This window comes from Eucyclogobius newberryi, unplaced genomic scaffold (assembly GCF_026437365.1).
Source record: "Eucyclogobius newberryi isolate DKJ021-1_F unplaced genomic scaffold, fEucNew1.0.hap1 SCAF_13, whole genome shotgun sequence".
Lineage (NCBI taxonomy): Eukaryota > Metazoa > Chordata > Actinopteri > Gobiiformes > Gobiidae > Eucyclogobius > Eucyclogobius newberryi.
In genome coordinates, this window is record NW_027315757.1 from 3,313,309 (window position 1) to 3,340,426 (window position 27,118).

The 27,118-nt window shown below is 49.5% G+C and overlaps 1 protein-coding gene across 1 annotated transcript; it reads right to left on the reverse strand.

The window, feature by feature from the left end:
- Positions 1–5,295: 5,295 nt before the first annotated feature.
- On the reverse strand, positions 5,296–16,729 carry rcn3 (reticulocalbin 3, EF-hand calcium binding domain). The gene is made up of 7 exons (XM_072442348.1): positions 16,503–16,729; positions 11,782–11,975; positions 9,905–10,077; positions 6,851–6,911; positions 6,642–6,733; positions 5,993–6,100; positions 5,296–5,547 (listed from the first exon to the last, which is right to left on the reverse strand). The coding sequence occupies exons 1-7, from the start codon at positions 16,721–16,723 to the stop codon at positions 5,440–5,442; spliced, it is 957 nt and encodes a 318-aa protein (XP_072298449.1). The 5' UTR covers positions 16,724–16,729; the 3' UTR covers positions 5,296–5,439.
- Positions 16,730–27,118: the final 10,389 nt, after the last annotated feature.

Sequence of the window (27,118 nt, forward strand, 5' to 3'; positions counted from 1 at the left end):
CTGGAGGATGAAGAGTGGGAAAGTATAAGTGCATCTCACTGGAGAACCACAGGATCACATTCTGTTGGAAAAGTGTGTCTGGTTTCTTTCTAAGCCCATGTCAAAGTGCCCATTACTCACAGGGAAATACAGACTGTTGGAGAGGATGTGGCAGCAGGAGGCAGACTGTTGGAGAGGATGTGGCAGCAGGAGACAGACTGTTGGAGAGGTTGTGGCAGCAGGAGGCAGACTGTTGGAGAGGATGTGGCAGCAGGAGGCAGACTGTTGGAGAGGATGTGGCAGCAGGAGGCAGACTGTTGGAGAGGATGTGGCAGCAGGAGGCAGACTGTTGGAGAGGATGTGGCAGCAGGAGGCAGACTGTTGGAGAGGATGTGGCAGCAGGAGACAGACTGTTGGAGAGGATGTGGCAGCAGGAGGCAGACTGTTGGAGAGGATGTGGCAGCAGGAGGCAGACTGTTGGAGAGGATGTGGCAGCAGGAAGCAGACTGTTGGAGAGGATGTGGCAGCAGGAGGCAGGCTGTTGGAGAGGTTGTGGCAGCAGGAGGCAGGCTGTTGGAGAGGTTGTGGCAGCAGGAGGCAGACTGTTGGAGAGGATGTGGCAGCAGGAAGCAGACTGTTGGAGAGGTTGTGGCAGCAGGAGGCAGACTGTTGGAGAGGATGTGGCAGCAGGAAGCAGACTGTTGGAGAGGATGTGGCAGCAGGAGACAGACTGTTGGAGAGGATGTGGCAGCAGGAGACAGACTGTTGGAGAGGATGTGGCAGCAGGATGCAGACTGTTGGAGAGGATGTGGCAGCAGGAGGCAGACTGTTGGAGAGGATGTGGCAGCAGGAGACAGACTGTTGGAGAGGATGTGGCAGCAGGAGGCAGACTGTTGGAGAGGATGTGGCAGCGGGAGGAAGACTGTTGAAGAGGATGTGGCAGCAGGAGACAGACTGTTGGAGAGGATGTGGCAGCAGGATGCAGACTGTTGGAGAGGATGTGGCAGCAGGAGGCAGACTGTTGGAGAGGATGTGGCAGCAGGAGACAGACTGTTGGAGAGGATGTGGCAGCAGGAGGCAGACTGTTGGAGAGGATGTGGCAGCGGGAGGAAGACTGTTGAAGAGGATGTGGCAGCAGGAGACAGACTGTTGGAGAGGATGTGGCAGCAGGAGACAGACTGTTGGAGAGGATGTGGCAGCAGGAGGCAGGCTGTTGGAGAGGTTGTGGCAGCAGGAGGCAGACTGTTGGAGAGGATGTGGCAGCAGGAAGCAGACTGTTGGAGAGGTTGTGGCAGCAGGAGGCAGACTGTTGGAGAGGATGTGGCAGCAGGAAGCAGACTGTTGGAGAGGATGTGGCAGCAGGAGGCAGACTGTTGGAGAGGATGTGGCAGCAGGAGGCAGACTGTTGGAGAGGATGTGGCAGCAGGATGCAGACTGTTGGAGAGGATGTGGCAGCAGGAGGCAGACTGTTGGAGAGGATGTGGCAGCAGGAGACAGACTGTTGGAGAGGATGTGGCAGCAGGAGGCAAACCACTATCATGTGTTTTGGGATTGTCCTGCTGTTCACAAGTTTTGGATTGAGATCAACAAAGCCTTACGGACAATTTATGACATCACCATCCCAATGGATTTCAGAACTATGTATTTGGGCCTCAGGACTCCTGTGACAGGTCGGACCAAGAGCAGTTCAGAAGCTCCTTATGAACAGAGACACAACAAGGCCAGTTACGTTGCCCGGATTGGCGTTACCGGGCAACGTCCTGCCTCCATCCTGGAGGTGGGTGCTTGACGGCGAGTCTGGTGACCGGGCCTTTCCCCACGGGGCCTGGCCGGGCACAACGAGTGACGTGGGGCCATCCTCCACTTCTCTGGTGTTGCCCACGGGGAGAGGTGGCGGGCTGGTGTGGGCTTGCTTATAGCCCCACAGCTTAGCTACCACGTGTAGGAGTTCACCTCAGTGAACGAGACGGTCACCTTCGGGTTTGGGACAGGTCTCTCACTGTTGTTTCGGCCTACGGGCCAAACAGCAGTGCAGAGTACCCGGCCTTTTTGGAGTCCTTAGGAGGGGTACTGGACAGTATTCAACTCACACCTCCGAGAGAGCTTCTCCCAGATCCCGGGGGAGGCTGGGGACATTGAGTCCAAGTGGACCATGTTCTCGACCTCCATTGTCAATGCGGCTGCTCAAACCTGTCGTGACGGCAACCGGAAGTAAGGGATGTCGTCAGGCTGAAGAAGGAGGTATATCAGGCCTCTTTGGCTGGTAGGACTCCTGAGGTCGTTGACAGTTATCGGCGGGCCAGGCGGGCCGCAGCTTGTGCTGTCGCAGAGGCAAAAACCCAGGGCTGGGAGGAGTTTGGGGAGGGCGCGGAGGAGGACTATCAGTCGGCCCGAAAGAAATTCTGGCAAACCGTCCGGCGCCTCAGGAAGGGAAAGCAGTGCTTCACCAACACCGTTTACGGTGCGAGTGGACACCTGCTGACCTCAACTGGGGATGTCGCCGGACGATGGAAGGAATACTTTGAGGACCTCCTTAATCCCACTGTCACGTCTTCCGAAGAGGAAGCAGAGACTGAGGACTCAGGGGCTGGCTCGTCCATCCCCCAAGCTGAAGTCACTGAGGTTGTTCGCAAAGTCCTCAGTGGCTCCGGGGGTGGATGAGATCCACCCTGAGTACCTAAAGTCTCTGGATGTTGTAGGACTGTCTTGGCTGACACGTCTCTGCAACATCGGAGCTGGAGCAGGGCCCACATGAGCCTGGCCCAGTGAAGAGGAGCTGGAGCAGGGCCCACATGAGCCTGGCCCAGTGAAGAGGAGCCGGAGCAGGGCCCACATGAGCCTGGCCCAGTGAAGAGGAGCCGGAGCAGGGCCCACATGAGCCTGGCCCAGTGAAGAGGAGCTGGAGCAGGGCCCACATGAGCCTGGCCCAGTGAAGAGGAGCCGGAGCAGGGCCCACATGAGCCTGGCCCAGTGAAGAGGAGCCGGAGCAGGGCCCACATGAGCCTGGCCCAGTGAAGAGGAGCCGGAGCAGGGCCCACATGAGCCTGGCCCAGTGAAGAGGAGCTGGGGCAGGGCCCACATGAGCCTGGCCCAGTGAAGAGGAGCTGGAGCAGGGCCCACATGAGCCTGGCCCAGTGAAGAGGAGCTGGAGCAGGGCCCACATGAGCCTGGCCCAGTGAAGAGGAGCTGGAGCAGGGCCCACATGAGCCTGGCCCAGTGAAGAGGAGCTGGAGCAGGAATGTGTGGTGTTGCAGTGCATCTCAGTCAGGCTCATCCTCTTCCTGCTGCCACTCGGGGCCATGCCCACCTGGCCCACCCCAGAACTGCCACAAGTGACACCTCTGGCCAAGGCAGAAGTCCCAAACATGTCAGGCTGAAGAATATCGCTTTTTGCATTAAGAACAGATGTTGAAACCACCGATGCATTATTGTGAAGGCCATCAGCTTGTCTCCATGGGGATGTTACTGCAGTTCCACAGTATGACTTTAAACATATCTTGCATGCATTGTCTTGGTTTTTGAGTTTCCATAGCTTCAGCCAGGAGTGGAGCTGTAGTGCCACCTTCAGGTCACAGCCTGTACTTCTTTTGCAGTTTCCAGACTACATACATGACTTTTTGAGTAATATTATATAAGTGTCAGTGTTGGCCCAGATTTCCTGGTTTATGATTAGGGTTGGACTTGATTGGTCATGTTCACACATAAATCATGAGCAATCCGTAAATGTACTTAAAGTGATGATATTTTTAGCACAGTTAACATATTGAAGCGTCTGCTAAAAAAAAAAAAAAGGTTTGTCCTTTTTAGGTTTACAATTTCACGATACATTTACGTAATTCCTATGTGCGTGGGTTAATCTGCTTCTCTATGATTGACCAATGACAGATTTATTTTTGAACTTTCTGCTGCTAATAAACTATTTTGTTAAGATGTGCGAGGCAAATGCTGTTGTGATTTTGTCACAAAAATATTGAACAGAAATTTGATTGTTAATCGTGACATCGCACAAGGAAATCCCATGACTGTAACCTAGCAACGTATAGTCCAAAATAATTGTTGGACCAAATATAATAAGAACATTCTTTTGTTAAATTATTGTTTAAAGGATCAGAACAATGTGTTTGCATGGGCCCGCTTGAGAGAGTCTCCTTGAGTGATGTCATCGATGTGCTGCATTGTTGGTGTAAAACTATAATTTATTTTCAAAACAGGTATTATCCCAACAAATAAAGTCATAGCAGTGTAGATGAGTTGCCCTCGCCCTGTGTAACTGCTCAGGCGGTCAGTTATCAAAGGTATCTGACAGGAGGGACACTGGACTGCACTTTGTCCAGTCAGGACGCCCACAGGTCAGAGCGCCCTGCCCCAGCACACATTCTGGGTCAGCGGGCTGCACCTCTCCATGGTCAGAAGTGTTTTCACATCTCTACAAAGTCTATTTTTCACTGGGAATTCAATATGGTTCGTTTTGAAGTGTGCATGACAAGCAGGCTCATGTCCACAGGTTTATTTCAGGTGCAAGGAGTATAAAACATGACACGCATCAGGTACAAAAGGTGAAAGAGCCACATCTAAAGCTCCTGTTCTGGAATAACATCTGTATTTGTGTCTCTCTTGTGGAGGGCAAGGGGCGAATGCTTTGCTTCTTTGAATACACAATCTAATTCTGCCAGAACTCTTATAATTATACTGTGATATGTACAAAACTGTTGATGTGATTGATGTATAAGTTACTGGCTCGTCACTAGAACTGTCATTGTGGCCACGCCTCCTCAACTCTATCTTTATATTGCTCTAAAATCGCAAAATCCTGACGCATCAGAATCAGTGACGCTCTAAACTTAAGCGTCCTCAGCTCATTCGTAACGTCTTTAACGTTCTGTCAGTGACATTCACCACAACGTTTTTATTGTATTTAAAAGTATTTATTCATTTTGGCTCAACTCTGTAAAAAACCCATAAAGATTGAAGTTACGCTAACTGTGAGCTAACCGTGAGTTAACCGTGAGTTAACCGTGAGCTAACCGTGAGCCAACTGTGAGCTAACCGTGAGCTAACCGTGAGTTAACCGTGAGCTAACCGTGAGCCAACTGTGAGCTAACCGTGAGCTAACCGTGAGCCAACTGTGAGCTAACCGTGAGTTAACCGTGAGTTAACCGTGAGTTAACCGTGAGCTAACCGTGAGCCAACTGTGAGCTAACCGTGAGCTAACCGTGAGCCAACTGTGAGCTAACCGTGAGCTAACCGTGAGCTAACTGTGAGCTAGGCCAGGTGTCTATTCATCTTGATCCCAGTGGTAGTTTTTCCTTATGTAATGAAGAGATAAACCAGGACAAAGACTAGCGTAGAACCCCCTTGTGATAGTACAGACTGTGAACACCGAGGTGCTGGGACATACACAGTATGTATCTGCAGCTGCCCCCACCCCCCCTAAAATAATAACCCTAACAGAGGCAAAGGTCAAAGTTCATCGTGTCGTTTCGTCAGATCTTCTCCATAGTTGGTTGCCTGGCTGCCCACAAACATGTTCCAGTTGGCCAAGATCTCCTTCTTTGTGATCTTCTCATCCTAAAAAGAGACAGAGGGGTTAAAGGGCGGGGCAGAGGGGTTAAGGGGCAGGACAGAGGGGTTAAAGGGCAGGACAGAGGGGTTAAAGGGCGGGGCAGAGGGGTTAGGGGCGGGGCAGAGGGGTTATGGGTGGGGCAGAGGGGTTAAAGGGCGGGGCAGAGGGGTTAAGGGGCGGGGGCAGAGGGGTTAAGGGGCAGGACAGAGGGGTTAAAGGGAGAGACAGAGGGGTTAAAGGGCGGGGCAGAGGGGTTAAAGGGAGAGACAGAGGGGTTAAAGGGCGGGGCAGAGGGGTTAAAGGGCGGGGCAGAGGGGTTAAAGGGAGAGACAGAGGGGTTAAAGGGCGGGGCAGAGGGGTTAAAGGGAGAGACAGAGGGGTTAAAAGGGACAAAGAGATTAAAGGGATGACGTGAGGTAATGAGAGGGAGAGGCAGTTAAGGGAGCTGACCTTGTCGGTGTCGGTCTCGTGGATCAGGTGCTTGGCCTCGTTCTCGGCGTGGTCCACCTCTCCAGGTAACACCCACTGGGCCACCTCGTCTGCGTCCAGGAAGCCGTCCTGCACACACACACGCCTGAAGTGACCCCTCTGACAGAAGGCTAATGCGAAATGCTAATGCTACAGTTAAAGGGGCCGTTTCTGCCACTTACGGTTTTGAAATGTGAAAAACAGTTCATTTGAAGCTCTTCGCAGCTCCACTAACACGTCACTTTGTTCACTCACCTAATGCTTTCCAGCTTCCTAAATATTCACCATGATTATAACCATTTATATAGTCCTAAGTTTATAACCATTTTTGACAAGAGCCCAGAGCCAGTTAGGCCTTCCAGGTAAAGCTAACAAATATTAGCATTGCTTTAGAGATAGGTACAGAGAGCGCGCTGTGGTCTCATTTTCACCCAAATGGAGGTTTTTACAATAAATCTGGTTCATGAACTAGTTCTGTTTTTCATGTTTCAAACAGTAAAAATCAGATAGAGCCGTTTCCTCACACTATAAGTGGATCACAACATTGATTTGACTGCATTGGTAATGTGCATGTGCACGTCCTACTCGTCCTCCTCGTCCTCCGCGTGTAAGCTAGTGAGGCGTCCTTTACCTTGTTGACGTCCCTGAATTCACTGAAGTGTTTGCGCTCGGTCTGGACCCAGTCGGGCTCGTTGTCCCCGTCCTCCTCAGAGTACATGTCACCTGCAGGGGGCGCACACACACACACACACACACACACACACACACAGTGAGACACAGTGAGACACAGTGAGACACAGTGAGACACAGTGAGACACAGTCTTCTGCTCCAGCACTCACCGATGTACTCCTGGATGTCCACCTTTCCGTCGCCGTTCTTGTCTATGTCCTCCACTGTTTCCTTAAAGCACATAGTGGATAGTCTGTCAGCCAATCATAGCCATAGTCTGACAGCCAATCACAGCTGCTTTTCAACCAATCACTTCTGGATAGGGCTGCACCTATCGATTATTTTAGTAATCAAGCATTCGATTCTTTTCTTCGAATAATCGTTTATTTTTTTTGTACATTTGTAAACTATTTAAAAACATATTACATTTTTTAAAATAAATAATTATAGTGCATAGTAATAAACAAATAACGAGATTCTGCTTAAAAAAATACATTTTATTCTTAATTTCACATAAGTTTGTCCCCAAAACAGTAACATTTCACTTCAGTCCAAATTGCTCTGTTTGTACATAAAGAATATATATAAAGGACTAATTCACTTGTCACCAGACTGTACAGTACACTAACCCTACAGTACAGACTGTACAGTACACTAACCCTACAGTACAGACTGTACAGTACACTAACCCTACAGTACAGACTGTACAGTACACTAACCCTACAGTACAGACTGTACAGTACACTAACCCTACAGTACAGACTGTACAGTATACTAACCCTACAGTACAGACTGTACAGTACACTAACCCTACAGTACAGACTGTACAGTACACTAACCCTACAGTACAGACTGTACAGTATACTAACCCTACAGTACAGACTGTACAGTACACTAACCCTACAGTACAGACTGTTACAGTATACTAACCCTACAGTACAGACTGTACAGTATACTAACCCTACAGTACAGACTGTACAGTACACTAACCCTACAGTACAGACTGTTACAGTATACTAACCCTACAGTACAGACTGTACAGTACACTAACCCTACAGTACAGACTGTACAGTATACTAACCCTACAGTACAGACTGTACAGTATACTAACCCTACAGTACAGACTGTTACAGTATACTAACCCTACAGTACAGACTGTACAGTACACTAACCCTACAGTACAGACTGTACAGTACACTAACCCTACAGTACAGACTGTACAGTATACTAACCCTACAGTACAGACTGTACAGTATACTAACCCTACAGTACAGACTGTACAGTACACTAACCCTACAGTACAGACTGTACAGTACACTAACCCTACAGTACAGACTGTTACAGTATACTAACCCTACAGTACAGACTGTACAGTACACTAACCCTACAGTACAGACTGTACAGTATACTAACCCTACAGTACAGACTGTACAGTATACTAACCCTACAGTACAGACTGTTACAGTATACTAACCCTACAGTACAGACTGTACAGTACACTAACCCTACAGTACAGACTGTACAGTACACTAACCCTACAGTACAGACTGTACAGTACACTAACCCTACAGTACAGACTGTACAGTATACTAACCCTACAGTACAGACTGTACAGTACACTAACCCTACAGTACAGACTGTACAGTACACTAACCCTACAGTACAGACTGTACAGTATACTAACCCTACAGTACAGACTGTACAGTATACTAACCCTACAGTACAGACTGTTACAGTATACTAACCCTACAGTACAGACTGTACAGTATACTAACCCTACAGTACAGACTGTTACAGTATACTAACCCTACAGTACAGACTGTACAGTACACTAACTCTACAGTACAGACTGTACAGTATACTAACCCTACAGTACAGACTGTACAGTATACTAACCCTACAGTACAGACTGTACAGTATACTAACCCTACAGTACAGACTGTACAGTACACTAACCCTACAGTACAGACTGTACAGTATACTAACCCTACAGTACAGACTGTTACAGTATACTAACCCTACAGTACAGACTGTACAGTATACTAACCCTACAGTACAGACTGTACAGTACACTAACCCTACAGTACAGACTGTACAGTACACTAACCCTACAGTACAGACTGTACAGTATACTAACCCTACAGTACAGACTGTACAGTACACTAACCCTACAGTACAGACTGTACAGTACACTAACCCTACAGTACAGACTGTACAGTATACTAACCCTACAGTACAGACTGTACAGTACACTAACCCTACAGTACAGACTGTACAGTATACTAACCCTACAGTACAGACTGTACAGTACACTAACCCTACAGTACAGACTGTACAGTACACTAACCCTACAGTACAGACTGTACAGTATACTAACCCTACAGTACAGACTGTACAGTACACTAACCCTACAGTACAGACTGTACAGTATACTAACCCTACAGTACAGACTGTACAGTATACTAACCCTACAGTACAGACTGTACAGTATACTAACCCTACAGTACAGACTGTACAGTATACTAACCCTACAGTACAGACTGTACAGTATACTAACCCTACAGTACAGACTGTACAGTACACTAACCCTACAGTACAGACTGTACAGTATACTAACCCTACAGTACAGACTGTACAGTACACTAACCCTACAGTACAGACTGTTACAGTTACAGTAGCCTTAACATAAGACTCTGGATTGTAAAACTTCACGTTGAGTGAGACCAGTGATGCTGGTGTTTTGAGCGTCGTCCCGTCATGACACGCCCCCTCGCGCGCCGTCCGCGTGGACCTCATTTCCACGTGGAATTTACATACGGGAAGTTTAATCCAAGCTTAAAGTGAACGGCTCACGGTGCTAATGCTGCTGAACGTCTGCAGAGTGACAGCTCCGTGCTCTTTCACACTGAACTCCTGAGTTTAAAACACGCTGCTGAGCTTTAGCTGCTGCAGGTCCACAACAAGCTCTGTGTGAAACAAAGCGCCACAGATTCACCTGTATTTAATTAAACATGTAAATTAAAGAAATCATCAAGGCAATAGAATAATAATCTAAGATTTTTTGTAATCAAATTACTCAATTTACTCGAGTAATGGTTGCAGCCCTACTTCTGAAGGGCCAGGACTCCCCTGAAAACAGATTCTGAATCTCAGTGGGACTTTCCTGGTTAAATAAAGGTCGATAATCCAGCCCGTGCATGTGCTGGTTCCTGTGCCATCTGTACCTGCACCACCACGCCCTTCATGTAGTCGTACTCCTCCGGGTGCAAGAAGGCGGTGAATTCCTCTCTTGTGGCGATGCCATCGTGGTCCCGGTCCGCCACCTTGAAGCGGCGCTCGTCTCGGGACAGCATGGTCCTGTACGTGCTTTTGTCCTCCACGTCATCAAACTCTTCTCCTGTAGAAGAACACACCGCGTGAACAAACTCAACTGTAAAAAATTTAATAAAAGAGAATGTTTTTTTCATAATCAACAAATGGTTTACAGGTCACAGAAAATGTCTGTTGTCCTCATTTCAGCCTTTTCCTGAAACCGACCAACCTTATTATTCCTAAAGGGCCAAACAAATATCAGGTGTCAAGTCTTGTCTTGTTTGATGCACGATAAAACCTGGAATATATTTTCCAAATAATTGATTTACACAAATGTGTATTTTAAAACCGGTCACAATTGTGAATAGACACTCTTACTCAGCTCTTCAGATCTTCACCACCATTGAATATTATTATTATTATTATTATTATTATTATTATTATTATTATTATTATTATTATTATTATTATTATTATTATTATTATTATTATTATTATTATTATTATTATTATTATTATTATTATTATTATTATTATTATATTATTCAGCTCTAGAATATGAAAGGCGGTATGGAAGATTTTTCGGCGATTTGAGAACGCAGGCGGAAGTGCTCATGCCACTCCCCCGTGCTCATGCCACTCCCCCGTGCACATGCCACTCCCCCGTGCTCATGCCACTCCCCCGTGCTCATGCCACTCCCCCGTGCTCATGCCACTCCCCCGTGCTCATGCCACTCTCCCGTGCACATGCCACTCCCCCGTGCTCATGCCACTCCCCCATGCACATGCCACTCCCCCGTGCACATGCCACTCCCCCGTGCTCATGCCACTCCCCCGTGCTCATGCCACTCCCCCGTGCTCATGCCACTCCCCCGTGCTCATGCCACTCCCCCGTGCTCATGCCACTCCCCCGTGCTCATGCCACTCCCCCATGCGGACTGATACAACACACACGTGTGTTTGTTTATTAGCGCAACGGAGCGCATCACATCGTTCGTCTCCCGTAGATTTCTGTCCATTTCTGAGTCAGCTCGAACCGTCTTTCTCCGTCTTCATTTTGCCCCGTACACTGAGGGAACTATATTATGATAGATCCATGCGCTTAGGCACGCGGAAACGTGGGGACGAGCGATAGGTGCGTTTTATGATTGACACGTGGCAGGACAAATGATTTATCCACGCCACGAGGAAATATGATAAAAAAAATTCCTGAAAAAAATCGTCCATACCACCTTGAAGTAAAGTTTGTACTCTTTAAAGCCAAAATAAAACATCTCCATCTGTTTTTTTCTTTCAGAGTCCAGATGATACAACTGAATCTTTTTCCTCAATGGAACACTCCTGACGAATGAGGCGTTACAACGATCTATACCTATAACGATGCACCTATAGCTTTTTGCTGGTGTGGTCCTGGTTTGCACCTTAATCAGGCAGAACTTGCAGGGAGCGTTCTTGATAACCTGTTTATATAAATGTACAGTCACGTTCCATATAGGAAGTAAACCTGGCCACAAACTGGCTCCTTCAGGGCTGGTTTCCATTCACTTTCTATTGAAACATCTCTCTCTTTCTCTGCTGTTGGAGGCTCGTCTTTCTGACCTTAACATTTTTGAAAAGCTCTACACGATCAGGGGATTTATTTCACTATTGTCTTTGTAAATCAAGTTATGAACAATAACAGCTGACCAATCGGGAGCCTTCTTTCCCACAGGTCCAGCTCACATTAGCAACAGGTTTGATTGTTCTCTTACCCAGGTAGAACCCATAGGTGGCGCTCTTGTTCTCTTACCCAGGTAGAACCCATAGGTGGCATTCTTGTACTCCTCCCAGGCGATCTTTCCGTCCTGGTTCTTGTCGTAGTCGCTCCAGTGCTTGTCCACGTTCTCCTGGATGTAGCTCCTCTGGCGGTACTTGATCCACTGATGCAACTCGCCTTGGTCGATGAAACCATCTTTGTTTGTGTCGATGCGCTCCACAATCTTCCTGTCAGCATAAAATAAATTCAGAAATAAAGAAATATGAATGACATTAAAACCTTTGATAGGTTTGGCATTCGACATTTTAGAGCAGATTAAACCCTGTCACTTCTAACACCAATCCTCAGAAAGAACTGGACATTTGACCTCATTAACCCCCGCTGTATTTTTCAATCTCCCACATTTGGCACATCGATGAGTAAATGTATTTAGTCACAGAGTTTATGTACTAAAGTAGACGACCAACATGGAGAATAAAGACTGATGTTAAACACAAATAAATCATGTCGTTAGTCTCTTCAAATTCACAGAAATGTATCACCATGGTGACCACAACCTGAACTCACACACTCCACGCTGGTGGCTCCATCTCTCATGTTGTTCAGTTCTCTGTGTTCTGCATCTTCCTGAGCAGCACCTCAGCTTCTCCTGGTCTTCTGAGGAGCACCTCTGCTTCTCCTGGTCTTCTGAGGAGCACCTCAGCTTCTCCTGGTCTTCTGAGGAGCACCTCTGCTTCTCCTGGTCTTCTGAGGAGCACCTCTGGTTCTCCTGGTGTTCTGAGGAGCACCTCAGCTTCTCCTGGTCTTCTGAGGAGCACCTCTGCTTCTCCCGGTGTCCTGAGGAGCACCTCTGCTTCTCCTGGTGTTCTGAGGAGCACCTCTGCTTCTCCCGGTGTTCTGAGGAGCACCTCTGCTTTTCCTGGTCTTCTGAGGAGCACCTCTGCTTCTCCTGGTGTTCTGAGGAGCACCTCAGCTTCTCCTGGTCTTCTGAGGAGCACCTCTGCTTCTCCTGGTGTACTGAGGAGCACCTCTGCTTCTCCTGGTGTTCTGAGGAGCACCTCTGCTTCTCCTGGTCTTCTGAGGAGCACCTCTGCTTCTCCTGGTCTTCTGAGGAGCACCTCTGCTTCTCCTGGTGTTCTGAGGAGCACCTCTGCTTCTCCTGGTGTTCTGAGGAGCACCTCTGCTTCTCCTGGTGTTCTGAGGAGCACCTCTGCTTCTCCCGGTGTCCTGAGGAGCACCTCTGCTTCTCCTGGTGTTCTGAGGAGCACCTCAGCTTCTCCTGGTGTTCTGAGGAGCACCTTTGCTTCTCCCGGTGTCCTGAGGAGCACCTCTGCTTCTCCTGGTGTTCTGAGGAGCACCTCTGCTTCTCCTGGTGTTCTGAGGAGCACCTGGTGTTCTGAGGAGCACCTCTGCTTCTCCTGGTGTTCTGAGGAGCACCTCTGCTTCTCCCGGTGTTCTGAGGAGCACCTCAGCTTCTCCTGGTCTTCTGAGGAGCACCTCTGCTTCTCCCGGTGTTCTGAGGAGCACCTCAGCTTTTCCTGGTCTTCTGAGGAGCACCTCAGCTTTTCCTGGTCTTCTGAGGAGCACCTCTGCTTCTCCTGGTGTACTGAGGAGCACCTCTGCTTCTCCTGGTCTTCTGAGGAGCACCTCTGGTTCTCCTGGTGTTCTGAGGAGCACCTCAGCTTCTCCTGGTCTTCTGAGGAGCACCTCTGCTTCTCCTGGTGTTCTGAGGAGCACCTCTGCTTCTCCTGGTGTACTGAGGAGCACCTCTGCTTCTCCTGGTGTTCTGAGGAGCACCTCTGCTTCTCCTGGTCTTCTGAGGAGCACCTCTGCTGTTTTTTTACCTTCTAAAGTCACAGAAGAGTCACAGGGAGAGAGAACCCATGTCTCAGTTTTCTCCTCCTGAGCTCGTCACAGATGTGGTGGAACTTTGTCATTGCTGACACACCTTGTATGGAATATCTGGAGCAAAGAAGACGCGCTTGCCTTTGTACTAGAGGTCTCCTTTAACCCTGGAGGTCTCCTTTAACCCTAGAGGTCTCCTTTAACCCTTGCAGCCTTCATGACATGTTCCTACACACGATTGTTAAGAAACCTCATAATCAGGCCAGGTTTATCAGCTGCTAGTCCTGGTTGCCATGGCGATGTGCTCTTTCAATTGTGATGAGGGGGACTTCAACTCCTGAGCCATCAAGAAGGTCAGATATTATCTTCTCCAAAAAGCTTTCTGTATCCTATCCTTCTTCTCCTACGCCCACATGCCTCAGGTTAGGACGACATGATTTAGACTCCAAATCCAGGAGCTTATTTTTCAGTCATTCCCTGCGTGCTAGTGCACACCTGCAGGCTCGTTCCCAGGATATCAGCACGTTCTCCTGGCTGCACAAGTTCCTTCAGTGTATCTCCACACTTTGGACTGCGAAGTACAAAAATGGGAGGGACGAGGGACGACAGGGAAAGACTGTGTTCGAGCTCAGAAGAGACAGAAATCTGCAGAGACAAGAGATGCGATGCGATCCGGTCACGCTAATAAACTAACACATGTGTAGCAGCGGGCTGTTGCATGCTCATGCGCGAGGTTTGATGGCAGGCGGCCTCTTGGAAAGAACAGGAGGTGGGGGTGAGTTTCAACACATTTTTAAACTACTAACTACTACTAACAGTCGCTAATCTTTAAAACTGTTTGCCAGTGAAATGGGAGGTTCAGAGCAAAAGAGACAAAGCAGTATAATTTGGTTAATCCTGCGTCATCCTGGCTCCTCTGAATGTGGCCGAGCTCCTCACCCTATCTCTAAGAGAGCACCCAGCCACCCTGCGGAGGAAACTCATTTCGACCAATTGTATCCGCGATCTTGTCCTTTCGGTCATTACCCAAAGCTCATGACCATAGGTGAGGTCAGAACGTAGATTGACGGATAAATCAAGAGCTTTGCCTTTCGACTCAGCTTCTTCTTCACCACAACAGTCCAATTGACAGGCGGATCGATGCAGCGGCTGCATCACTGCAGTCGCTGCACCGATCCGACTGTCCATCTCACGCTCCATCCTTCCCTCACTCGTGAACAAGACCCCGAGATACTTGAACTCCTCCACTTGAGGCAAGGACTCCCCACCCACCTGGAGAGGGCAAGGACCACCCCCACATGAAGAGGTCAAGCCACATTTTTCCGGTCGAGAACCACAACCTCGGATTTGGAGCTGATTCTCATCCCAGCTGCTTCACACTCGGCTCAAACCGTCCCAGTGCATGTTGCAGGTCCGGGTTTGATGGAGCCATCAGGACAACATTGTCTGCAAACAGCAGAGATGAGATCCTGTGGTCCCCAAACCGGACACCCTCCGACCCCTGACCACACCCTCCGACCCCTGACCACACCCTCCGACCCCTGACCACACCCTCCGACCCCTGACACGCCTAGAAATTCTGTCCATAAAAACTATGAACAGAACCAGTGACCATCATGCACTGGGAACAGGTCTGACTTACTGCCGGCAATGAAAATGGCTCCTGCTCCGGTCATACAGGGACCGGATAGCCCTGAGCAAAGGGCCCCGGACCCAATATTCCCAGAGCACCTCCCAAAGGACACCCAAGGGACACGGTCAAAAGCCTTCTCAAGATCAACAATGGACTGTTTGGGCAAACTCCCATGAACCCTCGAGCACCCGATGGAGGGTATAGAGCTGGTCCAGTGTTCCACGACCGGGATGAAAACCACTCTGCTCCTCCTGAATCCGAGGTTCGACTATCGGTCGGATTCTCCTCTCCAGTACCTTGGAATAGACCTTACCCGGGAGGCTGAGGAGTGTGATCCCGCTGTAGTTGGAACACACCCTCCGGTCCCCCTTCTTGAACAGAGGGACCACCACCCCGGTCTGCCAGTCCAGAGGCACGGTCCCCGACCACCACGCCATGTTCTAGAGACGTGTCAGCCAAGACAGTCCTACAACATCCAGAGACTTGAGGTACTCAGGGTGGATCTCATCCACCCCCGGAGCCACTGAGGACTTTGCGAACAACCTCAGTGACTTCAGCTTGGGTGATGGATGAGCCAGCCTCCGAGTCCCCGGTCTCTACTTCCTCTTCGGAAGACGTGACAGTGGGATTAAGGAGATCCTCAAAGTATTCCTTCCACCGTCCGACGACATCCCCAGTCGAGGTAATTAAGTGTCCACCCGCATCGTAAACGGTGTTGGTGAGGCACTGCTTCCCCCTCCTTAGGCGCTGGACGGTTTGCCAGAATTTCTTTGGGGCCGACTGATAGTCCCCCTCCATGGCCTCCCCGAACTCCTCCCAGGCCCGGGTTTTTGCCTCTGCAACAGAACAAGCTGCGGCCCGCCTGGCCCGCCGATAACTGTCAACGACCTCAAGAGTCCTACCAGCCAAAGAGGCCTGATATACCTCCTTCTTCAGCCTGACGACATCCCTTACTTCCGGTGTCCACCACCGGGTTCGGGGGTTGGCGCCGCGACAGGCACCGGAGACCTTGCGACCACAGCTCCGAGCAGCCGCATCGACAATGGAGGTGGAGCACATGGTCACTCAATGTCCCCAGCCTCCCCCGGGATCTGGGAGAAGCTCTTCCAGAGGTGTGAGTTGAAGTTAACAAAATAAATACATAATCTAATGCACTTTGGAGAAACTAATAATAATCCAACACCGGAATTGATATATCGCCCTTACTTTCGAGGTGTCTCTAGTTGTCAGATACATTGATTCAGACCAGGACCACGGTGCTGTGTGTGGAACTCACGCAAGGCGCTCTTTGCTCTCCTCGGGGGTGAGCTGATCGAAGGTCTTAGCGTCCTCTTTGCCCAGGAATGCCTCGTGGTCGTACTGGAAGCCATGCGTGTCATCGTGGATGTGGTCACTGAGCTGAGGCTGGTGGTGGACTCGCTTCTCCTGAGCTGGCACCGCGACAGACACAGCTGTGAGCGCACACACCAGAACCAGGAACCTCAGCATGCCCTGCATCTTCAGCTGTGGACCAGGCGTAGGAGAAGGTTTTCAAGCAGATGAATAACCAGTGAAAATGTGTGCACCATTTTCACCGAGATCAACCTCCGCGGGTGGTCCACTTTCAAGCTCGGGTCCTCTACCAGAGGCCCCTGGGAGCTTGAGGCTTCTTCAGTATCTTTGCTGTTCCTGCACTTTTCTGGACTGAGATGTCTGATGTTTTTCCTGGATCTGCTCAAGTCATTCCTCCAGTTTGGGGGCCACTGCCCCAAGTGCTCCGGTCACTACAGCACCACCGATACCTTCACGCTCCAGACCTTCTCCAGCTCCTCTCTGAGGCCCTGGGATTTCTCTAGTTTCTTATTCCAGGTGTGTGTGTGTGTGTGTGTACACACATCACTTGGGGCAGTGACCCCCAAACTGGAGGAATGGCTTGAGCAGATCCAGGATAAGCATCGGAACTCTCGCTCCAGAAAAGTTGAGATACTGCACAAAACCCTCAAGGACGAGAGAGCGAGAGCGAGAGCGAGAGAGAGAGAGAATCATAATATAGTTCCCTCAGTGTACGGGACAAAATGAAGACGGAGAAAGACAGTTCGAGCTGACGCAGAAGAAGACGGAGAAATGTGATCCGTCGCGCTAATAAACAAACGCACGTGTGTGTTGTATCAGTCCACACGGGGGAGTGGCATGAGCACGGGGGAGTGGCATGAGCACGGGGGAGTGGCATGAGCACGGGGGAGTGGCATGAGCACGGGGGAGTGGCATGAGCACGGGGGAGTGGCATGTGCACGGGGGAGTGGCATGAGCACGGGGGAGTGGCATGTGCACGGGGGAGTGGCATGTGCACGGGGGAGTGGCATGAGCACGGGGGAGTGGCATGAGCACGGGGGAGTGGCATGAGCACGGGGGAGTGGCATGAGCACGGGGGAGTGGCATGAGCACGGGGGAGTGGCATGTGCACGGGGGAGTGGCATGAGCACGGGGGAGTGGCATGTGCACGGGGGAGTGGCATGTGCACGGGGGAGTGGCATGAGCACGGGGGAGTGGCATGAGCACGGGGGAGTGGCATGAGCACGGGGGAGTGGCATGAGCACGGGGGAGTGGCATGAGCACGGGGGAGTGGCATGTGCACGGGGGAGTGGCATGTGCACGGGGAGTGGCATGAGCACGGGGGAGTGGCATGAGCACGGGGGAGTGGCATGAGCACGGGGGAGTGGCATGTGCACGGGGGAGTGGCATGAGCACGGGGGAGTGGCATGTGCACGGGGAGTGGCATGAGCACGGGGGAGTGGCATGAGCACGGGGGAGTGGCATGAGCACGGGGGAGTGGCATGTGCACGGGGGAGTGGCATGAGCACGGGGGAGTGGCATGTGCACGGGGGAGTGGCATGAGCACGGGGGAGTGGCATGAGCACGGGGGAGTGGCATGAGCACGGGGGAGTGGCATGAGCACGGGGGAGTGGCATGTGCACGGGGGAGTGGCATGAGCACGAGTTCTCAAATCGCTGAAAAATCTTCCATTGCGCCTTTAAGAATAAAGGCTAAAGAATAAAGTCTTTAAAGAATAAAGTCTAAGAATAAAGTCTAAAGAATAAAGTCTTTAAAGAATAAAGTCTAAGAATAAAGTCTAAAGAATAAAGTCTTTAAAGAATAAAGTCTTTAAAGAATAAAGTTGAAGAGAATGCAGTGTCGGGGCAATCGCGATCACAACACGGTCGCTCAGGTGGTGAGAGCCATCATCGCCGCTAGCTAGGCTTTAATTTAGTTTGGGTTTAAACCTGGCTGGCTTAGTCCTAATTTAGACCTGATTTAGTCTCAGTTTAGTCCAAGTTTAGAATTGATTGGTCATAATATTTAGTCTAAGGCTGCTGACAAAATAAAATAAATAATTCATATTTCCCTTTTATTGGTGATGTGCAGGTTATTTAGGGAGAATCTGACCTGGAAGAGTTGAAAACACCTGCTGAATAGAGCAGTGTTTCCCAATCAGGGGTACAGGGATGTGCCCTTATTTGGAATGGGTTCAGATGAAATGAAGGTGAAATTTAATAATACCCAAATAAATTGGTTTAACTTGTACTTTATTTTTTCTTAATTTGACATCAATATAATTAAAACAAGAAAAGTGTAAACTGTAACCATTTACAATATGTCACTGTGTAAAATGTCAAGCAAGTGAGTCAGGGGCCAGGGGCCCTCAATGTGAGACGAGCTGTGCTGGACCAACCAGGCAATAACGCTCAGTCCAATATTGTATCATTCTATCAACTACATTACCCTCTTAAGGTCACTTAAGGTCACTTTACCCTCTTAAGGTCACTTTACCCTCTTTAGGTCACTTAAAGGCGGTATGGACGATTTTTCGGCGATTTGAGAACGCAGGCGGAAGTGCTCATGCCACTCCCCCGTGCACATGCCACTCCCCCGTGCTCATGCCACTCCCCCGCGCTCATGCCACTCCCCCGCGCTCATGCCACTCCCCCGCGCTCATGCCACTCCCCCGCGCTCATGCCACTCCCCCGCGCTCATGCCACTCCCCCGTGCACATGCCACTCCCCCGTGATCATGCCACTCCCCCGTGCTCATGCCACTCCCCCGTGCTCATGCCACTCCCCCGTGCTCATGCCACTCCCCCGTGCACATGCCACTCCCCCGTGCTCATGCCACTCCCCCGTGCACATGCCACTCCCCCGTGCACATGCCACTCCCCCGTGCTCATGCCACTCCCCCGTGTGGACTGATGAGGAATAAAGTCTGGTGGTAATGCAACACTCGGATGCCAACCGCCATAAAACAACAACAACAACAACAACAACACACACGTGCGTTTGTTCACATCGCATCTCTCGTCTCCCGTAGATTTCTGTCCACTTCTGAGTCAGCTCGAACTGTCTTTCTCCGTCTTCATTTTGCCCCGTACACTGAGGGAACTATATTATGATAGATCCATGCGCTTAGGCACGCGGAAACGTGGGGACGAGCCTGACGCGGCTGCAGGTGAGCGGTAGGTGCGTTTTATGATTGACACGTGGCAGGACAAATGATTTATCCACGCCACGAGGAAATATGATAAAAAATTTGCTGAAAAAAAATCATCCATACCACCTTTAAGGTCACTTTACCCTCTTTAGGTCACTTTACCCTCTAATGGCTCATGTGGGGCAGAGTTGACTCAATAGTTCTTTGATACGTCGTCAATTGAAACTATCTTTGTTTTTACTTTAAGACTTTTTGAACCAAACAAAGGTTCAAATTTCCGACTTCCTATAATTGATCTGTTCTTTTCTTCTGTATCTTCCTGCGTTGCAACAATGAAATTTCCCCATGTGGGACAATAAAGGATTATCTTATCTTATCTTAAATAAGGTGTCAGAATGTGTCTTTATAGAGAATATTACAAATTGTATTATTGAGGAAAATCTGAAAATGTTTATTTGTAAAGGTCCTTTTTAGGTGTTTAGAGCGTTTGCTCACAATGAGTCTATTAGTTGGTGTAGCAGTTCAGGAGGATCAACGTGCACGTACTACTACTACTACTACTACTACTACTACTACTACTACTACTACTACTACTACTACTACTACTACTACTATTATTACTATTACTACTGTTTTTCAGACTTCCTATAAGTGATCTGTTCTTCTGGATCTACCTCTGTATCTACCTGCGTTGCACCAATGAAATTTCCCCATGTGGGACAATAAAGGAATATCTTATCTTATCTTACTACTACTACTATTACTATTACTATTACTACTACTACTACTACTACTATTACTATTACTATTACTACTACTACTACTACTACTACTACTATTACTATTACTATTACTACTACTACTACTACTACTATTACTATTACTATTACTACTACTACTACTACTACTACTACTATTACTACTACCTGGTTTGATGCCAATACAACGGTCTCCTTGTACACAAAGGGAAGTCACATTACTAGAAACACAATTAGACCATGAAATGAAGTTTGTCCCGTAAAGTGTCCCAGCTGAATCCTGATCACATCTTAAGTTGTCCTCTCTGTGGACACTCCCGTTGACAAACCGGACAGAAGTGGGAGACATACGCATCTGTGAGACGCACTGAGGGGAATAAACGTGTAACATTCAAATAAATCAACTTACTGTAGTGGGTTTGATCCCTCACGACTCCGAGCGGGGACAAACTGCGGGACAAACTGCGGGACAAACTGCGGGACAAACTGCGGGACAAACTGCGGGACAAACTGCGGGACGCGCTGCACACTGGCTCCGCGTCCTCCGCTGATTTAAATATTAGAGGAAAGGGAGGCGGGACTACGTGTCAGCAACCAATCAGCGATAGCCAAAAGAAGCCTTCCAGCACCTTCTGGCCAATAAGAGCGATGTAATGCAAGCAAGGGAACTTCCCATTGGCTGTGGAGCGCCACGTTGTCACGCACGGCCGTGAGTAAGATCTGTCCAGCAGAGGTCGCTCTTTCCCCCTCACACGCCCTCACGCCGCCTCAAGCGGCTTCCACACCGCCGCGGCCGAAGCGTCCAGTTTACATTCATGTAAACGCGCGTCGAGCGCGTAGTGCGTTATCCGCGGCGCGATTTCTTTGTTTTTGCGGCGCGATTGAGCCGGCCGAAGCGACGAAAGCGGCTTACGCGACGCGTTCAGATATGTTGAGGTCTCTGTAGCTGAAGCGTAGCAGCCGCCGCAGCAGCCAATCAGAGCTGACGCTCCAGTGACTTACGTACGTACGTATTGCCCCTCGCATTTCCGGTATTCCCCGTGGAATTCCCCAAGAAGCGCCACTTTTTCCTTCTTCGTCAACAATGGCAGACGAACGATTGATTGTGGCTGTTTGTGGGAGAAAGGAGCTGTACGATGTGTTCACGGCTCTGCAGTATCTGGTGTACCCAGGCACGTCGCCGCCGAGCCCGGCGCCTCCGTGTGAGGGTTTTAAAAACCAAATACGTGAAAACAACGCTCTCGATATCCACCATTATACACAATGAAAGGCCACACCGACAACACCTCTAATGCGCATGTGCGCAGAGAGCTCGAGCGCGCCGTACGTGCGCCTGTGTACAGTGGCCGGGGCGTCGAGAGCGCGCGTCCACTGCGTAAACCTTTCAAATGTACATGCGCTCAAATTCTGCGTCGGGCGCGTTTAGGCGTCTGCGGTCTGTACGTACCGTCACACGCGCTCACGCCGCCTCACACGCCCTCACACGCGCTCACATGCCCTCACACGCCCTCACACGCACTCATGCCGCCTCACACGCCCTCACACGCGCTCACATGCCCTCACACGCCCTCACACGCGCTAACACGCGCTCACACGCCCTCACACGCCCTCACACGCGCTCACACGCGCTCACACGCCCTCACACGCGCTCACACGCCCTCACACGCGCTCACACGCCCTCACACGCGCTCAAACGCCCTCACACGCCCTCACACGCGCTCAAACGCCCTCACACGCGCTCACGCCGCCTCACACGCCCTCACACGCGCTCACATGCCCTCACACGCCCTCACACGCACTCATGCCGCCTCACACGCCCTCACACGCGCTCACATGCCCTCACACGCCCTCACACGCGCTAACACGCGCTCACACGCCCTCACACGCCCTCACACGCGCTCACACGCGCTCACACGCCCTCACACGCGCTCACACGCCCTCACACGCGCTCACACGCCCTCACACGCGCTCAAACGCCCTCACACGCCCTCACACGCGCTCAAACGCCCTCACACGCGCTCAAACGCCCTCACACGCGCTCACACGCGCTCATGCCGCCTCACACGCCCTCACACGCCCTCACACGCGCTCAAACGCCCTCACACGCGCTCACACGCGCTCATGCCGCCTCACACGCCCTCACACGCCCTCACACGCGCTCATGCCGCCTCACACGCCCTCACACGCCCTCACACGCCCTCGCACGCGCTCAAACGCCCTCACACGCCCTCACACGCCCTCAAACGCCCTCACACGCCCTCACACGCGCTCAAACGCCCTCACACGCGCTCATGCCGCCTCACACGCCCTCACACGCCCTCACACGCACTCATGCCGCCTCACACGCCCTCACACGCGCTCACACGCCCTCACACGCCCTCACACGCGCTAACACGCGCTCACACGCCCTCACACGCCCTCACACGCGCTCACACGCGCTCACACGCCCTCACACGCGCTCACACGCCCTCACACGCGCTCACACGCCCTCACACGCGCTCAAACGCCCTCACACGCCCTCACACGCGCTCAAACGCCCTCACACGCGCTCACACGCGCTCACACGCGCTCACACGCGCTCATGCCGCCTCACACGCCCTCACACGCCCTCACACGCCCTCACACGCGCTCAAACGCCCTCACACGCGCTCACACGCGCTCATGCCGCCTCACACGCCCTCACACGCCCTCACACGCCCTCACACGCCCTCAAACGCCCTCACACGCCCTCACACGCGCTCAAACGCCCTCACACGCGCTCACGCCGCACAGGCAGGCGTGGCGTCACCTGCAGGCCGTAGTTTCTATTTCTCTGATTAGATGTAATTAAAAGTTTTTAAGTCTTTGCCTTTATTTTGGAACAAAATAGCTATTTTATACCATTTCTATCAAATCCCATCACACACAGCAGGGTTACCTCCCACGAGTCCGAAGGTTTTAAAGGTTCGCTAGTCTGAAGGTTCACTGGTCTGAGGGTTCACTGGTCTGAAGGTTCACTAGTCTGAAGGTTCACTGGTCTGAGGGTTCACTGGTCTGAAGGTTCACTAGTCTGAAGGTTCACTGGTCTGAAGGTTCACTGGTCTGAAGGTTCACTGGTCTGAGGGTTCACTGGTCTGAAGGTTCACTGGTCTGAAGGTTCACTGGTCTGAAGGTTCACTGGTCTGAGGGTTCACTGGTCTGAAGGTTCACTGGTCTGAGGGTTCACTAGTCTGAAGGTTCACTGGTCTGAAGGTTCACTAGTCTGAAGGTTCACTGGTCTGAGGGTTCACTGGTCTGAAGGTTCACTAGTCTGAAGGTTCACTGGTCTGAAGGTTCACTGGTCTGAGGGTTCACTGGTCTGAGGGTTCACTGGTCTGAAGGTTCACTGGTCTGAAGGTTCACTGGTCTGAGGGTTCACTGGTCTGAGGGTTCACTGGTCTGAAGGTTCACTAGTCTGAAGGTTCACTGGTCTGAAGGTTCCTCATAGGCTAAAGTGAAGGTGCATAGACGGCATGGGGATGTAGTCAGTCTGTGAAATGTGCACGAAGCAGAAGACACGCACTGGAGCTCGTCACGTTTAATGTACCAGCTGCTACAGGAGGCACATGTGGTACTGTGTATGTGAAAATAACAAGGGAACATCTGAATCCTCCACTTTATACCATCATTTGATCAAAGTATAGAAATGATATATGTATATATAGAAACGCGTGATCCGATCACCGTAGGATTGTAGTCAAAAAGGAAATTCAGCTGGCCAAGACGGGAGTGTCTACAGAGCCGCGGTGCGCGGCCCAAACTGCTGCTATTTCAGTTAATTCATTCATTAATAATAGGATAAGGAGCTCAGGCTATGCACAGAAACAAGTCTGTTCTGGAAAATACGTGAGTTTAATCATAAAAAGTGCATCAACACTAGAAAAGTCCAAAAGGCAGTGTGTGGGGCAAAGGGAGGCGAGGAGAGCCCGCTGCACGAGACACAGCTTCGGACTCGTGAACCTTAAAATTTCTGAATTTTCGGACCAGTGAACCTTCGGACTCGTGGGCAGCCACCCACAGCAGAGGGTCTGAATACTAATGACCATGTGATTTTAAGTCTTTCTCTTTTAATACATTTGCAAAAAAGTCTAAATTTTCAGCTATATATACATTTTTTAAACATATTTATTTTTTAAAGATAAACATAAACCATAGGCACAATCAAATCCAAAATAAAGAGTCTGAATGTAATGTTTTCCATTTGTCCACTGACGATGTTACATCGTCAGTCCAGCCCTTCACTGCTGAGAGTTGTGTCAGCCAAAAGTACATTCCAAAAGTATCCGTTTATTGTGTCCATGGCAGGAGTTTTGAAGCCAAGGTACATAGTTCTAAACATAAGTGGGATAGCAACATTAAAAACTGTTTGTTTGGGGGGAATGGTTTTCCCTCCACTCCTGATCCTTTTTTGGCAAGAGCTCTTTTTCCCCCTGCAGTTTATCGCTTTTATTATGAATGTTCATGACTTTTTGTGGGCTCTAACAAGAGAAGATCAGGAAAAATCATTTCAATATTATAAGTGAAATGGTATCTGAAAAAGTGAAAATAGCATCCTTTAGTATGAATGCATACTGAGCCCCTGAGCGGTCAAGGATATTAACAAAGATGAGAAAAGAAAATAATAGATATTGTGTTCCCACAAGAGGCCCATCTAAATGATTTGGAACATCAAAAACACCACAAAGATAAAGATGGCAGTTTACTTGATAAATGTATATGCTCCACCAGGAAGTGACCTCACCTTTTATATTGAAGTTGTAGATCTGATGCAAACCACTCTGAGGAAACCCTCGTCACCTAGTACTTACACATTCAGCTGACAGAGTCTCAAGCTCACAAAGTACTGGCAAATCTATAAACAATACATTTGGCAAAATAATACATAGTATAGTATAGGGCTGATCGATATCCGGATAGAAATAAATCCCAACGTAACAAAAGTAAGAAACAAAAGCAAGAAAAACTAAACAATCTACAGAACAAATTGTAACCTTTGGACGCTAAACATGCAGAACATGGGAACTGTCAAATGCTGCAGGAAATTATAGAGAAAAGAGGCGAGATTAATGACGTAGCTTGAAATAATTGAAATATTTACAACAAATGCTTTTTACAAAACAAAGATACTATGAAAAGGCCAAAGCGGCCAAAGCGCGCGCCCCCATGGTACAACGAAGAACTGCGTTCACGTAAACAAAGAGTTAGAAAGTTAGAGGGATTATTTCGTCGCTCTCACACCGAAGAATCCCTAAAAGCAGGAAAAGTTGCCTGCTGTCCTATAAGCAGGCTCTGCGTAAGGCCCAAACCAGATATTATTCAAATCTAATAGAAGTCAACAAAAGTAACACTAAATTCCTTTTCAGCACTGTAGCTAGGCTAACAAACTGTCACAGCAGTAGAGCCCTCAATCCCAGCTACACTTAGCTCTGATGATTTCCTCCTATTTTTTAACAATAAAATAAAAACAATCAGAGATAAATTAGATGAAATTACCCCCCCTATTAGCCCTGAACTAGCCCAAGCTGTAAATCTAACGTCCCTTATAAATCCACCTTTAAACTTAGAAAGGTTCACAGCTGTTGATCAAGCAGAGATAACTTCAGCCATTATGTCCTCTAAAAGCTCAACTTGTGTCCTAGACCCCATTCCAAGCAGACTCCTCAAAGACATTCTCCCCCTAATTATAGACCATATTCTTACTATAATAAATACTTCACTTGAAAGTGGCTATGTTCCACATCCTTCAAACATGCAGTCATTAAACCTCTTCTGAAAAAGCCTAATCTAGATCCCGACCTATTGGTAAACTACAGACCTATTTCAAATCTTCCCTTCATCTCTAAAATCCTTGAAAAAGTTGTAGTAAAACAGCTTTGTCGCCACCTGCAGGACAATAACTTATTTGAAGTTTTCCAGTCAGGGTTCAGAGCCCACCACAGCAGTGTTCAGAGCCCACCACAGCAGGGTTCAGAGCCCACCACAGCAGGGTTCAGAGCCCACCACAGCAGGGTTCAGAGCCCACCACAGCAGGGTTCAGAGCCCACCACAGCAGGGTTCAGAGCCCACCACAGCAGGGTTCAGAGCCCACCACAGCAGGGTTCAGAGTCCACCACAGCAGGGTTCAGAGCCCACCACAGCAGGGTTCAGAGCCCACCACAGCAGGGTTCAGAGCCCACCTGCACTAGTTAAAGTCACAAATGATTTGTTATTAGCCGCTGACGATGGACTGGTCTCAATCCTGGTTCTGTTGGACCTCAGCGCAGCGTTTGACCATCGACCACAACATTCTACTGCAGAGGTTAGAATGTGATGTAGGTGTTGGAGGAACAGCCCTCAGAGGCCCCGCCCTCAGCTGCTTTAAATCCTATTTATCTGATAGGTACCAATTTGTTCATGTAAACCAGAGCTCCTCACCATGCTCTAAAGTAATTTACGGTGTGCCACAGGGTTCGGTACTCGGTCCAATTCTGTTTACTCTTTATATGCTGCCATTAGCCAACATGATCAGGTCACATGGCATTAACTTCCACTGCTATGCAGACGACACTCAGCTGTATTTATCAATGAAACCTGATCAGAGCGATCAAGTACAGACTTAGTGCTTGTGTGAAGGAGATAAAAACCTGGATGACACTAAACTACCTGCTTCTTAACC